General features: G+C 56.9%; 1 protein-coding gene across 3 annotated transcripts in view; it reads left to right on the forward strand.

Annotated features, from left to right (window-relative positions):
* Positions 1-16794, forward strand: part of PARVB (parvin beta) — a 105352-nt gene that overhangs the window by 40545 nt on the left and 48013 nt on the right. For all 3 annotated transcript variants that reach the window (XM_047867986.1, XM_047867987.1, XM_047867988.1), the window contains exons 2-3: positions 11281-11370; positions 14450-14520. In XM_047867986.1, the coding sequence (XP_047723942.1) occupies positions 11281-11370; positions 14450-14520 (161 nt within the window). The remainder of the gene's footprint in view (positions 1-11280; positions 11371-14449; positions 14521-16794) is intronic.

The following is a 16794-nucleotide window of genomic DNA, read 5'->3' on the forward strand; positions in this document are numbered from 1 at the left end:
TGTCTAGGGCATGAGTGCAAACGGAACGCTGTCCTCACAAATCCGGGGGCTGTAGTTGGAGTTAGCCGGATGGAAGCAGGTCGGGTTCGCTCATCACGTGTTTGGGGGGTTTGGGTTTTACCCCGGAGCCGGTGGGAGCCGTGGTGTGGATTACACCACGGTTAGCTTTGCGTGCTGGGAGGACTGCTGCTTCAGACGGGACTCAGTTTGCAAATGGCAGGAAACTCCACCCAAAGTGGAACAGGAACAAAACAGAATCCCCCGTTGCGTTTGACAGAAAGAGCTGCCTGTGGCTGGCCTCAGGTAAGGCTTGATCCAGCACACGGATGGTGTTGCTGAACTGTTCCCTCCGTTCCGTTGACCCTGTCTTCATTTCCAGGGTCGGCTGGGGGGTAGGATGATAGTACCGCTCCCACGTGCATCCTTGCTGGATCGAGGCCGTTGGGAGAAAGTGCCCGTCTCGTTCTGCATTCCCAGCATGGTCTCCCTGGGGCCGCTGACCCTGATCAGGCCAAGCACGTTCCTGCCTCGATACTGTGTTTTGGGGAGAATAGCGTACCCATTGGCTCCACCTGGGGTTGGAGGCAGATCCCCACCTGGATTGTAAGTCCCAAGAACGGTGAGTAGATGCTGGGCTCTGTTTGACCAGGAGAAGGGCGACCGGGCGCTGGAGAGAAGAAACAGCAGAGTCCAGGATGGTCACCTGCAGAAGCGGAGAGGCTGAGGCGGGACACCCGCGGGAGGTCGAGTGGCCCTCCTGGTGACGGGTTCCTCCCCTCTCCCCACCGGCTGCCCCTAGGACCGGACACAGGATGCAGGGTCTGAGGAGGGTCCTGCCTAGCGTCTCGGTTCCTCTCTGTGCCCTTTGCGTGTATATGTGTGTCGGGAACTTTCCACCTTCAGTCACCCACGGCTCCAGATGGAGGTTATCATTTGCGGTGGCTTCTTGTGGTCAGGGCTGTGCTGTGGGGTTCCCTCTTCTGATTTCTCTGTCCCTCCAGATTGCGTGCTGTGTCCCCCGAGGCTGGGGCGGTGCTGCTGGGGGAACCCCAGCCCGATGGTGTGGGCGCCAGCCCTTTGGAAAAGAGGGTCTCGGGAGAAGCCGGGGTGGCAAGATAATCACCGTGGGGACAGGCAGTTCTGCATCTGGCTCAAAATCGAGAACAGGGATTTGGAGAAGGAATGAAATTCTGGGTTCCCCCTCCCGCAGGCAGGAAACGGTCTGTGCCTCCCTCCGACCCCGCTAGAAGCTGGGAGATGTTGTGGTTTGGGGCCTTGCAGGCCTCGGGTGCTCGGACCCATCCCTAACCAGCTGCGCCAGCTCGGAGGTGGCTCGCTCTTTTAGAGACCTCGTCCCCGGTGGGAGCCTGGCCTGATAGCTCGGGGAAGATGTGCTCAGTAAATCTCCTTCCTTCCTGGGGAGGCAGTCACCTGGGGCAGGCGCTGGCCAGGTAGAAAGTTGCTGAAACGTGGCCCCTGTCTTCATCTCTGAAAGGGACACAGAAGTCGCTCACCAGTTTGGATTTCGGGGGGCTGGTGGGGTGTGCTCGTGTCTTCTAAGTTCTTGCTGCTCTCGGCCCGGCATCAGCAGCGTCACCCTGGGGTGATGGTTACTGACGCTGAGCCTCGGACCCCGCCCAGACCTGCCGGATCAGCCTGTGAGCCCAGGGGGATCCCAAGTTTAGTGCTTCGGGGGTGAGTGGTTAGCCAAGGTCCCAGGGCAGGCTCTGGCTGATGACGGGGGGGGGGGGGGGACGATTGGCATCCCAGCGGTGACAACAGGGGTGATGTCTTCCTAGGGCTGGTGTCCCTCTGCAGGTGCCCCCTGCTGGGTTCCCCAGGATGTGGCCCCTGAGCCCCCCTCCCACGCCCTTCCCAGGCTGATCCAGGCAGCGTGCATTTCCCCGGTGTCACTGGAGACAGAAGGCGTGGAATGATCTTTTCCGTCAAAGCACAGAGGAGCAGCACAGGGTCTTAAAACGGCGCCGAGGACAGGGGATTCCAAGGTTCTGAGCCGTGTAGATGCCTCTTGCATCCAGCAGAAGATATGCCTCTGAGCCTGTGGGTGATGACAGCGACCTATTTCTTCACCCCCAAACTTACGGCTTCTCTCTTGCCCACACGTGAGGGCCCAGGCGTGTGGCCCTCTGGGACTTCCTCGGGGTGGGGGTGGGGGGTCTGCTGCAGACAGAGCTCTCTTCCCGCAGGGCCGCCTGGCAAGGCGAGTTCTGCGCCTCGGCCCTTCCTGGCCTCAGAGGTGAGCACCCCGGGACAGGCTCGGCTGCGGCAGGGCCCCCTCCCCTGCGGCATTGGCTGTCGTGAGCTTTGGGGCCGGGGGCATGTCCTCCTACCACGATGTCCTAATAACTTTACTTCACAAGAACGTAGGAATACGGCCATGGCCAAGCCTTCCCCGTCTCCTCCTTTCCTCTGCCCTCCCCGCTCCCAGAGGTTTAACACTGTCCTTGTCATTGGGGACCGGGGCCTTTCCTTCTCTTCTCTATGAGTTTAGATGCATATACCTAGGAATATATCACTTTGAGTTTCTGATTGTGCTGTTTGCATAAATATCACGCCGGATTGTCTTGAAACCTGTTTTTTATTTATTTTTTAATGTGTATTTATTTTTGAGAGAGAGAGAGAGAGAGCGAGAGAGAGAGAGCATGAGCAGGGGAGGGACAGAGAGGGGGAGACCCAGAATCCGCAGCAGGCTCCAGGCTCTGAGCTGTCAGCGCAGAGCCCAACGCGGGGCTCGAACCCACGAACCATGAGATCACGACCTGAGCCAAAGTCGGACGCTGAATGGACTGAGCCACCCGGACGCCCCTGACACCTGCTTTTTATAATTCAACACCATGATGCATATTGAACTTAATTAATTATACATTGGGCACCTGGGTGGCTCAGTTGGTTAAGCGTCCCAACTCTTGATCTCAGCTCAGGTCTTGATCTCAGGGTTGTGAGTTTGAGCCCTGCGTGGGGCATGGAGCCTACTTAAAAAAAATATATATACATACATACACACACACACACACACACATATATATGTATACGTATACGTATACGTATACGTATATGTATATGTATATGTATATGTATATGTATATGTATATGTATATGTATATGTATATGTATATATATACCTACATTCATCCCATTAGTGCTTTCTCTGCTAGGTGCTGGGCCAGGCCGTTGGATGCCAGGGGCTAGGACACATCCTTCCCCTCCGTCTCCTGCCGGCTCGCCACGATCGGCACAGTGAGGACAGTCTCCGTCTCGTTCTCCCCTTAGTGCCCGGCCAAGCGGCGACAACGTAGGTGACCCTCGATGGGTGTTGGCTAGATCAGTAGGCTGTAGGACCCAGCCCGAGGCTTGCTTGCTGCTGCCCCAACGACAGATCTTTAGCCGCGAGCTCTTGATGTGAGGTCAGTAACGCCTGCTGACCGCCTGTGGATTTTGCTTTCTTGAAATGCTCGCACATTTATTTTCGCCTGTAAACGTCGAGAGCCGGGGTAGAAGCGTGTGCCCCGGCAGAGCGAAACCCCATAAATCAGATGTCAGACCGAGCGACCCGTGTGGTTTGGGTAACCGTCACGGTACTTTTTTGTTGCTGGGGTGGTGTCTGTGCGGTTCAGGCACTCATCCTCCGCCGAGAAGTGACCGCGAGTTAAACACACACAAATATACGGAGCTCGTGACGGTGGGCCGGCGTGCTCGCGACGAGGCCAGATGTCATTCCTCAGGAAGAACAAGCCGGATCTGCCACTTTAAAGGTTGAGAGGCTCAGGGGCGCCTGGGTGGCTCAGTCGGTTGAGCGTCCGACGTCGGCTCGGGTCACGATCTCGCGGTTCGTGGGTTTGAGCCCCGCGTCAGGCTCTGTGCTGACGGCTCAGAGCCTGGAGCTGCTTCGGATTCTGTGTCTCCCTCTCTCTCTGCTCCTCCCCCACTTGCGCTCTGTCTCTCTCTGTCTCAACAATAAATAAAACATTAAAAAAATTAAAAAAAAAAAGGTCGAGAGGCTGTTTTACGTTGCACTACTGGATCAGGTCGCTGGAAGTAATTTCACTCCCGTCCCACGTCCGGGTCGGGAAGGACAGCTGCCCCCCGGGGGACTGTCCGCTCCCACAGACTCTGACCCTGGGCCGAACACTGCCCTCCATCTGCTGTTAATTCCGGGGATGGTGGAGATTCAGCCCGGACCCCCTAACCTCCTGGGAAGGACTGGGCCTCCCGTTTCAAGGCCTTTGCGAGCGTGATCCACCGTGAGTAACTCACCCCTTGGAGTTGTGATCCGTAGCTCGCTCTGAACACGGAATCCAGAGGTGTCATGGAGGGCTGTTCATGGCTTCCCCTCCCCCAGCCGTGGAGCGTGTTCTTGCTTAGATCTTCCTTGGGCCCTGTTTTTATGTATGTATGTATGTATTTATTTATGAATGTTTACTTTTGAGAGACAGAAACAGAGTGCGAGCAGGGGAGGAGCAGAGAGAGAGGGAGGCACAGAATCCGAAGCGGGATCCAGGCTCCGAGCTGCCCGCCCAGAGCCCGACACGGGGCTTGAACTCGGGAACCGTGAGATGATGACGTAGCCGAAGTCGGATGCTTAACCCGCTGAGTTGGGCCCTGTTTTAACTGAGCTGTGAGATCTTCACATGAAGTACAATTTGATTTATTGTCTGGAAGAACCACTGTGTTAAGGTCTTCAAGGCTGATGCATTTAGTTATTCTCTTAAAAAAAAATTTTTTTTTTAAGTTTATTTATTTTGAGAGGGAGGGAGAGGGAGAGAACGTGTGCACATGCATGCGAGTAAGGGAGGGGCAGAGAGAACAGGAGACCCGACTCCTGACTCACAGGGCTCGAACTCACAAACCGTGAGATCGTGACCTGAGCCTTGGACGCTTCAGTGACTCAGCCACCCAGGCGCCCATAATTATTCTGATAAAGTATAACTTCTGCAGAGAAACGACCCCCCTGAGCGAGGACGGAAGCCGGAAAACTCCCAGGAAGCCCTCACTATTTGGCAGGGGCCTGGAAAGCCTCATTGTTGGGTCTCCTAAAGCACAGGGAGGTTACCGTCCCCCCGACTGCCCTTGCCCCACCTGTGGGGGGTGGGGTGGGGAGGACACGTCCCTACCCTCCCTCACTTTTCCTGGCAACTCCGAGGACGCTCAGTTCCTTTGAGGACCGGCTGTGACTGCAAGTGGGTGTGTTTGGACCCGGGCCGGTAAGCTTTCCTTCCGGTTTCAAGTTCCTCCAGTAGACGGGGATCGGGTGGCCCGCACGCTGTTTTTGTTGGAGTTTTCTCTTTGAGCTGGTCCACACGGGGCTGCTGAAAATTCTCCCCCTGATCTGTTCGGCACCAAAATCAGGACGTGTACATACGGCATAAAAAGTCTCCCTAGGAGGCAAAGCATCGTGGAAATGACACCCTTAGAAAAATGGCAGAAAATGGAGTTGTCACTCTTGAGCTCCAGAGGCCATGGCTCACCCCGCCCCCCCCCCCGCCCCCCCGCCGTGAGGCCTCTGGATCCTCCGCGAAGCAGGTGAGCCCCCAGTGGGCTCCCTGCACCCCGTCGTGGCAGGCCTTGTGCTGTGGTCCCCCTTCCTGCCCGGGCGCCCCTCACGGAGCGAGAAGCCGAGAAGCCTCTGTGCATTCAGACCTCTGCCTCCCTGACCGTGACCTTCCTCCGTGAGCCAGCAGCTCTCAGAGTTGGGCTTTTGCAGTCGTGTCAAAGGGGAAAAAAACAAGGTGCCTAAAAGCATTTTTTTTTTTTCTGGGAAAGAGCCTGGGTATAAATAAATAAATGAAACCCATACGAAGGAAAAGATTAAAAAAAAAAAAAATCAAAGATGAAGCCTTTGCATTTGGCCTGGGGTGTGAGTAGCAGGCTTTTTATGAGATATGCTTTCAAGTGTTGAGGTTGTGGTTTTCAATTGTTGTTCCTCCGTTTTATGTGCTCCTAATTCCAGGCAGGAGAGGTGGGTTTTTTTTTTTGTCTTTTTGGTTTTTTTTAAGCCTTGCCCAGTCCTTGGGTGGGGTGATGGAAAGGGAACGGGGCTTTGGAATCATGCCTTCGTGCATCGATTCAACAGATGCTAAAAGGCGAGCGTTTATGGAGTACTTCCTGCATGCCTGCCCAGGATCAGCTCGTCGGCGGCCGAGCCGGGATCCGAAAGCGACAGGAGGCTTCTGTTGTGTTGTTACCCAAATGCGAAGGCCTGTTGTGTGCACGGGCCGAGTTAGCACTGGTGTGGATGGGGGCGTATGGTCCAGGAAAGAGAGAGTTCTAGGGCCGTGTGATGTGAGCTAGGCAGAGGGGAGCCCGGGGTGGGAAGGGAACACCCAGGAGGGCTTCCTGGAGGAGGTTGCCAATAAGCTGAGGCTTGAAGGTAGGGAGGACTTAGCTGGGCGTAGGGAGGTGCAAGACCAGGTTTGGTCCTGACTCTGGGGCTCACGGGGGGGGGGGGGGGGTGTATGTCAGGTGCGTTCACAGCGAGGAGACTGGGGCTCAGCCAGGACCCGGCCACTCCCTCCTGCACTTGTTAGGAGATGAGATGAATGAGTGGCATGGAAGGTGCCTGGCCCATAGTAGGTGCTCAGGAAATGTTAGCGGCCCACAGTCCACATCCCACGGACAGTAAGAACGTGGATAATCCGTTCACTGCCACCTGAGGTCGCAAACCGGTGACCCCTGGTTGGCCGACAGAACTGGAATGATTTGCACATGTTTATAAGTTGGGAGATTCCACACTAAACCCTGAATTTCGAGCCTTTTTGAAAGCTCGTGACGCTGGTGACTGCTCTCGGCCTGCCCCCCACCCCAGGCCGAGCGACGGGCGGCCGCTTGGCTCTGTCTCCTGACCCGGGCTTCATCCTGTCCCCCAGGCTCCCGGCATCTCCCCAGCCCTGTGTCCCCTGTCCCACAGCCACGCGGTCACCCCCGCAAGCTGAACTTGGGTGCCGTGCGAACCTTGGCCATCGATTTCCTCCTGGTTGGCTGTCAGGCTTGGTGTGGACAAGGGCGTTCACCTCAAAACAGTGATGCACACTCAGGAAATCAGTGAGTCCCCAGCCTCGTGACACGGAGCCCCCATCCCTTTGAACGTCCACACCCGTTATACAGCCCAGACGCCGGCCCTCCCAGGCCAGCGGATCTTTCTCCGTGACTCAGGGCAGCTGGCAGTTTGCATCTTTGAAGCGTTCCACTTTCTGGCACATGGACCAGTATTTTAGAAACCAGAACATTCCAGGGATCAGTGGAAAGCCACTAAGCTGGCAGAGTAGGGTCCTTGGGGAAAAGCCACCGCGGTTCAAGCAGAGCCCCTCCTTCCAAATGTCAGACTGACCGTCGGAGGACGGTAACAGATTCAGACAGAAAGGTCCTCCGTGACGGGGCTGTGTCCCTTGGGGAACCCCGTCTCTGAGGAGCAGCGGAGTCCTGAAGAGGCGTCTGTGGAACCCTGCCGTGGCTCAGGTCCACGTGGCTGCCACGTTGGGCTTCCAGAATCCCGGCTCTGATGTGTCACCCGTATGCTTTGCAGAATCAAGATCCAGATTCTTGATCGTTCAAGGCTGCACCCAATTGCTTCCTCCTACAAGAAGCCCTCCCTGGTTCTTCCTGGGATGCCTCCCCTTTTCCCTCAGTGCCTCAGAGCTTGTGCTGTGAACCCGGAGCTGAGCATTCATGATCTCGCTTATTCCTCAGAACCCCTGCGAGGCGGGTACTGCCACCGCTCCCACATTACAGACGGGAAAACTGAGGCTTAGCAAGGCAAAGGGACCCACTCCAGACCACGGGCCCGAGCGTGTGGTAAAGTGAGATTCCAACGCCGAGCTCTGTGGGCACAGCCCCGGGGCTCATAACCGCCGGCCCTGTCCTGCTCCCCCCCCGGCCGGGCTCTGAGCACAAACGCCTTTGGAATGTGAGTCCTTGAGCCAGACAGAGCCTGGGTCGTTCTGCGAGAGCGTTTCTCGTTTATTAAGGTCGAGAAATCTCAGGTCCTGTTTAGTGTTATCTTTGATGTTCAAGGGCGGGGTGGAAACTTCTCTGTGTTCATGTGACCCAGTTTCTGTGCTTTGAAAATGCGGCTCCTTTCTCTTGCCCTGCTCCCTGTGTCTTTGAGACCAGGCGGCAGGGCCCTCTGGAATCATCTCTGTGTCCACGTGCTCTGGCTCGCGTCCTGTGTCCCGGTGGGCGGACGACCCGTGTGGCGTCTTTCCTAGAGGTTCCACGGGCTCGTTGTCGTGACTCACCTGTGTGGCGCACCTGTGTCCCAAAGCCCACCTGGGCCACCCCCCACTGACATGAGTCCAAAGCCTTTTGTTCTCCTGGGCTGTGAGCATAACCACGTCTCGGGCGGCCTGGACCCCAGCGGACCTCCTTGGCCCCTCGGTCCTTCTGTGATGTCGGCCTGGGAAATGGGATTTAGGAGCTCAGGGTCTCTGCATACACCCACAAGTATGCGCCTCGTGTATACGTGAGGACTTCCTCTGAAAGATCTCTTTTCCTCTTTCCTTTTTCTGCCTTTGAACAACGATGGGCTGGTTAAAATGGCTTTTGTAACTCGTTACATAGTAAGAAACAATTGCTGAAACTGGGCGGCTGTTTTCTCGGCTGGCCTGGGCCACCGGTGGGCGTCATCTTCAGAGTATTGCTGGGAGAGTGGGGGTGGGGACTTCTCAGAAACCCACCTGAGCATCCTTTACGCGTCAGGGTGGTGACATTTGTCTGGATCTTGCACGGAGTCAGGCTGAGGGCTTGGGGATGAAAAGACGGCTGTGCGTGGGGCCAGTTCCTAGGATGCGCCCTGTGGGGGTCGGATTAGGTTGTGTGCGTGCGAGGGGCCGACCGCCGGGCAGACCTCCAGACCGGATGTTGTTGGCAAAGCATTCGCTTTTCCTTTCCTTTTTTCTTTTCTTTTCTTTTTGTTTCCTTTTCTTTTGTTTTCTGTTTCTTTTTTCTACTTTTTTTGTGGTAAAACATACATAACATGAAATTGATCATTTTAACCCTTTTTAAGTGTGCTTTTTCAGTGGTGTTCATTCCATTCACAGTGTTGTTGTGCAGTCACCACCCTCCCATCTCCTGAAGCTGCTTCTCGTCAGGAACTGAAACTCGGTCCCTGTTAAGGGGACTCCCCCTCCCCCCCTCCTCCCCTTCCCCCCCACCATTCCACTTCAGGTCTCTGGACGTGACGACTCCGGGTCCCTCACTGTGTGAGCAGAATCGTACAGTGTTGGTCCTGTTGTGAGTGTTTCAAGGAGCTGATGCCCTCCAGGTTCACCCATGTGGTAGCTGGTGTTAGAATTCCTGTCCTTTTTTTTAAAACTTTAAAAAAATTTTTTTTCAAATTTACTTTTGAGAGAGAGAGAGAGACAGAGTGTGAGCGGGTGAGGGGCAGAGAGAGAGAGGGAGACACAGGATCCGAAGCAGGCTCCAGGTTCCGATCTGTCAGCACAGAGCCCAACACGGGGCTCGAACCCATGAATCGTGAAGTCGTGACCTGAGCCGAAGTCCACTGCTCAACTGACTGAGCCACCCAGACGCCCCCTTCCTTTTTTTTTTTTTAAGTTTATTTATTTGAGAGAGATGTGAGCAGGGGAGGGGCAGAGAGAGAGAGAATCCCAAGCAGGCTCTGTATTGTCAGCACACAGCCTGACGTGGGGCTCGAACTCCCCAAACTGTGAGATCGTGACTTGAGCTGAAACCGAGTCCGATGCTTGACCGGCTGAGCCCCCCAGGCGCCCCAGAATCTCCTCCCTTTTTCCGGGTGCACAGCATTCCATCGTGTGGGTACATCACATTCTGCTTCATTCTGTCACCCCTTGCCGGGCACCTGTGTTGTTGGCCACCTTTTGTGAATCGTGCTGCTGTGGAACATGGGAATGCGAAAGTTGACCGCGTAAAAAGCCTCGCCTCAGGCCCTTCACCGATGTTAGAAGCAGGCGACCTGGGGCCCCACTGCTTTTGTCCTTGTGCGGGGCGGAGGGTCGGCTGTCCGCGGAGCCCGCTGTGTGCCTGGCTCTGGGCTGGAGACCTGGTGTTCATCATTTCATCCTTCCAGGGGCCCTGACATTTTGGGGAAGGAGGCTCAGAGGGATCACTGGGTCTTGCCTGGGGTCACAACACTAGCAAAGTTGGGGGGATCCCCCCCCACCTGCCTGCCCCAAAGCCGTCAGGCCCTGTCCCCATGCTACTCTTCACATGCCCGGGATCGGACGTGTGGTTGGTTCACAGCGACTGGGGTATTGAGAGAGAACGCGTGAGAACGTTTCGCGGAAGAGAAGACCCGGGCAAACCGGTGACCGATGGAGAGGCCGGTCTGTGGCGTGTGATGGGGACGGTTGCCCAGTGTCCTTAAGCAGGGCTGTCAAAGCAGCAGGTGCCCAGGCCCCACCCATTGAATCGGATCTTGCGTCTGGAGGCTGGAGTCCCAGGAGCAGCCGGGCGCCAGAGGAAACATAGTGTGACAAGGGCAGGGGTGTTAGTCCTGGGGGTCCCCCATGGCGGATGTGACTCCAGGCATTCTCCTGGAGGGCCTCTAGTGTGGGGAGCGAAGGATCCTCTAGGATCCGAGCCCTGTGACTGTAAAGTGCGCCCTCTACCCAGCACGTGCGCGCACGCGCGCGCGCACACACACACACACACTCACACACACAGACACAGGCTGGTGCTATCTAGACCCGAGGTCATGGTGCCTCCAGCTCCGAGCCTGTGGTCTGGCTTGTTGGATCCTATTGTGTGCTCTAACACCACAACCCTGGCCATTACCTGCTTGTCAGCTTTCTGTCCCCTTGAACCTGGCCGTCGACAACAGCATTGCTTTAAATTCCGGACTTGCGTGTGCACGTGCTGGGAGGGGCCTGCACCCCCAGATTCCGCGGCTGAGGACACAGCTCTGCCGGGAGCAGAGGGGCGCCCGCCTTTGTAGGCCCCGTCGCTGTGATATTCCAGCTTTGTCCATCTCAGCAGCCGTGGGAGGGTCTGGAAGCATCCAGAAGCTTCCGTGTCTTACTCATGTGTTCCAAAGAGCAGCGAAAACAAGACTGGCAGGGCTTGGCGGGCCCGAGAAGTCCTTGGCGAGAGGGAAGAGCCGGGGGATGTATTCTCGGTTCAGAGCATTTTCCCTCGGACTCTTTCTGGGCAGCAGGCCATTTAGGAATGTTTGTTAAAGGCTTGGAAAACAGGAGTTGATTCCTCCCTGTTTCTGCTGCCAACGTGCGAGGCCACGGAATTCTGTTCTCACCAACCCTTGTTTTCCTCTCTCTTCCTGCTCCACAGTGAGTGACCTACAGGAAGAAGGCAGACATGCCATCGACTCGCCGATGTCCCCTGCCTCTGTGGACGTCCACCCCGAAGACACTGTGCTAGGTAAGGCGGGTCCTGCCGGACCCCTGTCGTGAGCGGGCTGGCCTTCCGCGGCGTGTGCCCGGGGTTGGTGAGGCTGACGAGGGGCACCGTCGGTCGGCGTGGTCTGCGGATCTCACATCATCCCAGCTGGTGTTTAAGAGTCGGGGCTCCTGGCTCAAGGTCACGTTTAGAAAAGGCCGTAGGAAAAACTACATCTTCCTCTGAAAGTTTCCGCCTCTCTGATTTCAGGTGTGAGCTTTGTTAGTATTTAGGTACGACGCCCACAGATCAGGGGCTGACCACCCCTAAAACGATGGCCTGTTACACGCACAGTTCCCGGCGGGGGGGGGGGGGGGGGGGTTCCTGCCAGGGGTGGCTGGGAGGCAGGAGGGGAGAGCGGGGCCTTTCTCTCCTTGCGGGAAGGGCTGGGTGGGGCAGGGTAGGCAGGTTTGGCTCGGCGAGTTGATCATCTCCGTGGGCTCTAGAGGCTCTCTGGAGAGGTCTGTAGCTGCCCCAGGTGATTAGGGACATGTGGGCAGGGGGTGTGAGAACCCAGTCAAAGAGGTGGCTGGGGCTGGGCTCCCGGTTGGTTGGTTTGCCCAGAAAAGGCAGTCACGGGGGCCTTGTTTGCCATCTTAGGAACTGGCCAGCCCGGGAAGGGGCAGTAGTATCTCTAGGTCCACAGGCCCCGAGGTGTCACAGCATTAGCAAATATACAAAGGAAGAAACGTAATTAGTACACCCCCATCTGTGCGCGAGCCAGAGCTATCCCAAAGCCACGGGCTTGCTAGGGAGGACCCAGCGAGTGGCAAGGCCCCTGCACCCACCTCCTTGGGGCCACGTCACAGCCGGCACTTGAGGAGGCGACAGGCGACGTGTTTTTCTCAACGCGCGTTTTGGGATCTGATCAATCTGAGAGGCCGTTGTGGAACATTCCGTGTATTTCCAAACCCTGGTTCAAAGGGAAGTCCTGGGCGGTCCCTCCCTCGTGGTTTCCACGACAGGGGCAGGCCAGCGGGAGCTTGTGGAGAAATGCAGACACGGGTTCAGCCTGGCAGGCTTGAAGCCCAGTGCTGGACGAGCCCCCTGAGATCCTGCTGGGGTCCACTGTGGCCCCTCTCTCTTCTTGGAAGAGTGTAACCCCTCGCTGTCCTGCTTTTGGCTGTCTTCAGCCAGGCTGAAGTTGCTGTCCAGGCAGATGCTCCCGGGTGACCCTTTCCAAGGGGAACGCGGGGACTAGCTGGTGGGTCCGGAAATTAGCCTGACGCAGAACAGGGTTCTTCACCTCGGCACTGTGGACATTTGGCACTGGGTCATTCTTTACTGTGGGGGCCTGTCCTGTGCGTTGTGGGTTTGAGCATCCCTGACCTCTGCCCGCTAGATGCCACCAGCTGGGACGACCAAAAACGTCTCCAGACGTTGCTATCGCCCCCCTGGGGTGGTGGAGGGACTGTCAGTCCTGTGGAGAACCCTGCTTTAAACCAACAGGAGGGCTAGAAGGTTAATTGGAAACATCTGTCAGGCTGTTGTTTTGTTGATAATGCCTTGAACTTGCCTTTGCCTGGGCCCTAACCCTCCTGTTTTGCCATCTTTATAAATAGCTGCTCTTGGGCAAAGGAGTTGGTACCCTTCAGTTGGCTTCGTAACATTGTACTCGTCCCTGAAGCTTGGGTGACCTCGATAAGGACTGACCTTGTTAGCACCTGGAACTGAGATCTGAAGGCCAGAGGGGTTGTGGAGTGGGGGGAGAGGGTGTCAGAGGGACAGCGGCATGTACCAAGGCCCTGCGGCAGGCAGTGGTGAGGCTTGCTGAGGGGCAGGGGAAAGCTGGGAGGGCTGGAGTGGAGAGTGCCTGGGACAGCTGGGGAAGCCAGGCTGCAGAGGGCCTTGGAGGCCACGTGGAAGGGTCTGGCCTTGGTCCCAGGAGTACCAGGAGGCTGCTGAGGGCCCTAGCAGGGACATCACAAGGGACCCCTGTGTGGTTCCCCCGTATGTCACCTGGAACATCCCTCTCAAGCATCAGATCTGCACGACTCCAAAAATAGTTCTCCACTTTGTCACGTTTTAAAATTTCCTGCTGTGAAGCCAGTTCCACTCAAAGCCCTTTCGTCCCCTCCGGCACGGACTGGGCCCCAGGAGCCTGGTCATTGTCACCTGTGTGTCCTGCGGGCCCACCCCTGCCCAGGCCCCGAGGCCTCCCTCTCCGCTTCCCCCGCACGCAGTCAGCCGTGCCTCCCACACCCCCTCTCCTTCCGGGCCCTGGTCGGTTTTGTTCTGGTTTGTGTCTGGCCCCCGTGGATCTTCCTTATTGTCACATGAGTCCCTCAGGGGCAGCTTGCTGGGCCCCAGCGTCCTTGGATCAAGGCCTGAACATGGAGCGAAAACAGGTGACAAATAAACAGAAGAGGGATGAACACGTTTTATTGTGAAACCTCGCCCACTGTCACCCACACTTATTTTTGCTATTTTTTCCTAATTTTTTGGTCCGTACTGTTTTACGTAGTGGTGAGCTTTCTCAGTATACGTATTTATTTATTTATTTATTTATTTATTTATTTATTTATTTCTTAAAAAAATTTTTTTTTCAACGTTTATTTATTTTTGGGACAGAGAGAGACAGAGCATGAACAGGGGAGGGGCAGAGAGAGAGGGAGACACAGAATCGGAAACAGGCTCCAGGCTCTGAGCCATCAGCCCAGAGCCCGACGCGGGGCTCGAACTCCCGGACCGCGAGATCGTGACCTGAGCTGAAGTCGGACGCTTAACCGACTGCGCCACCCAGGCGCCCCAGTATACGTATTTATTAACAGTGGCTGCGGGGAGCTCTTCCCACAGATCCGATTCGGGCCGTGTGCGTGCCGTCCTCTCCCTACGTCCCCAGCCAGGGGCGGCTTCCTGCTTCCTGTTCAGGAAGGGGCCGGGCCCATCCACCTTCCAGAAGTCGGCTGCCCGCTCCGGCTCGTGTGACTTGATGTGGCACCGTGCGGGGCCAGTGGCTCTCTGCTCTCAGTCCGTCTGCCCCACTTTGTGCGAGGGGAGCCGGCCGTCCCCGTGCCCCCGCACGCCCACTGGTGCTGACCGTGACTCTTTTCCCCGGCAGAGGAGAATGAGGAACGCACAATGATCGACCCCACGTCCAAGGATGACCCCAAATTCAAGGAGCTGGTCAAGGTAAGGAGCGTCTCGGTTAGCACGTTCCATTCATGCTGCTGGGCTGCATCGGGGGGCGGAGGGTGAGGGGCTGAGCCCAAAAGATGGTCCCCGGGGCCAGGGAGGCAGTGATGGCAGGGCGGGGGGGGGGGGGGGGCCAGGACTGCTTCTGAGCCACGGCGGTGCCTTCTGCGTCCCCAGCCTGATTTTCTGAGCTCCGGCTCAGCGGTGAGGCCGTATTTGTGGCATTTGTGTGTGTCCTCGTGTGGACTGTGGTTTTGACTGCTCTGATCTAAACCACAACAGGGCTTCAAAAGGCAATCCTTCTGACTTTGAGCAAAGGCTCGGGGCGCTGACAGCGTGCTCCCCGCCCCGGGAGACCCGGCTCCGGGCTGCCTGGGCGGCCGTGGAAAAGGTTTCTCTTCTGCAGCTCGAGGTCGGCTCGGGTGACCCCCCCAAGGCGCTGAAAACACCGTGCACGGCCGGGCCACAGACACAGTCTATTAAAAGAGCCCCTCAAATACGTTTCTCCACCCCAGCCTCCGCCGTCGGACCCGAGGTGCCTGCTACACGGCCGTGTTCTCACAGGGGCTGACGCAGAATAAAGAACACCTTGGCAAATTGTGTCCTTTTAAAAACTGACCTTGACGATGTCCGTTTTAGGACCCACCCCCAAATGTGGATTCTTAACAACTTAAATGGCCTCGTTTATTTTTTGAAGAATTTTTTTCTCCCATCCCACACGAGAGAATTGGTGAGAAGAGTGACCCTCTCTTTCAGCCCCCCAAGACGTTATTACGGGGGATGTCGAGGTAGTGGAAAGGGTTCGGCTTCTCCGGAGAAACGGAACCAACAGAATGGATCCACCCGTCTCTCTGTCTGTCCGCCTGCCTGTGTATCTCTGGGACGTTTATTGTGACAAATCGGCTCACACGATTAAAGTCCCACGCTCTGCCGTCTGCAGCCGGAGACCCAGGAAAGCGGGTGCTGTCGTTCCAAGGCCAGCGAGCCAGGAGAACTGAGGACAGGGGTCGATGTGCAGAAGAGGATGATTCCAGCCTTCCTCCACCTTTTCGCGCCATTCGGGCCCTCCTGTGGGTCGCGGGAGGTCCCCTCTGCAATGGGGAGGCTCCTGTGCTTTGCTGGATCCTCCAATTCAAATGCTAATCTCTTCTGGGAACACCCTCACGGAAGGACGGAAGGACGGAAGGACAGGAAGGACGGAAGGACAGACGCAGCCAGAAGGAATGTTGAATCAGACCTTCGGCTGCCCACAGCTCAGTCCTGCTGACGCTTAGTATTAACCACCACTGGGCTTTCTCCTTCTCTGACATGTGAGCAAAGCTTGAGAGTTCACAGCTTGAAGCACCCCCAGGGGAGCCGGTGTCCTCCTCGCTTTGACACGGGGACAGAGAGGAGAGGCACCCCGCCCCCCCCCCCACCACCAGCTTACCGTGTGTGTTAGTGAGGTGCGCCTTCACTAACTGTGAATTAAGCTGCGAATCTCCACAGGAGATCGGCCGCGTGGCGTGGCCGAGCATCGACTGGGTGTTGTTCCAAAGCCGTGGCCAGCTCTGTGGTGCCCCTGCCTCGCCTCCCTTCTGGTCGCTCTTGCTGGTCTGGGGTTGCCTCCCCCGCCCCCCGGCAAGGGAGCAGCAGCGAGCTTGGCCCCGGGCGCTCTTTCTGGGCAAAAGGGGGTCTGCAGACGTAACGCGGGGGTCTTGGTTTGAGAGAGGACCCTGGGATGCCCGGGTGGGCCCAGTCCCGGCACAAGGGTCCTAAGAAGAGGGGGAGATTCGACCATGGGTGTAGATACAACCTGATGACAGGAAAGCGGGTGCTGCATTGTGGGCTTGGAAGGCGCAGGAAGGAGCCGTGTGCCAAGGAGTGGAGGCGTCGTCTGGGAGCCGGTGAAGGCGAGGAAACGGATTCTCCCCTGGAGCCTCCCGAAGGAGCTGGCCCTCCCACCACCTTGAGCTTAGCCCCGTGGAGCTGATTCTGGACTTCTGACCTCTAGGGCTGGAAGGGGATAATACGCGGGTACCGTGGAGGTCATTTGTTAGAGCAGCCATAGGAAACCTCGTCACCAGACCACGTCACCTCCCTTCCCCAAGGTGCCTCCTCCTGGCTACAGCTCCTGGTTCGTTCCCCAGTCCCCCTGGGTCACTCTGTCAGTTCCTGGAAGGGCCAGCTGCGAGACGCTTCGATGTGGCCGTCCCGCCAGCTTGGAGCACACGTGCCAAGAGATGGGCCATTTCCGGAAGGTTCCGCCTGCTTTCGGGCTGCAGGCGGCAT

The sequence above is a fragment of the Prionailurus viverrinus genome, chromosome B4 (genome assembly GCF_022837055.1).
Source record: "Prionailurus viverrinus isolate Anna chromosome B4, UM_Priviv_1.0, whole genome shotgun sequence".
In the NCBI taxonomy this organism is placed as follows: Eukaryota; Metazoa; Chordata; class Mammalia; order Carnivora; family Felidae; genus Prionailurus; species Prionailurus viverrinus.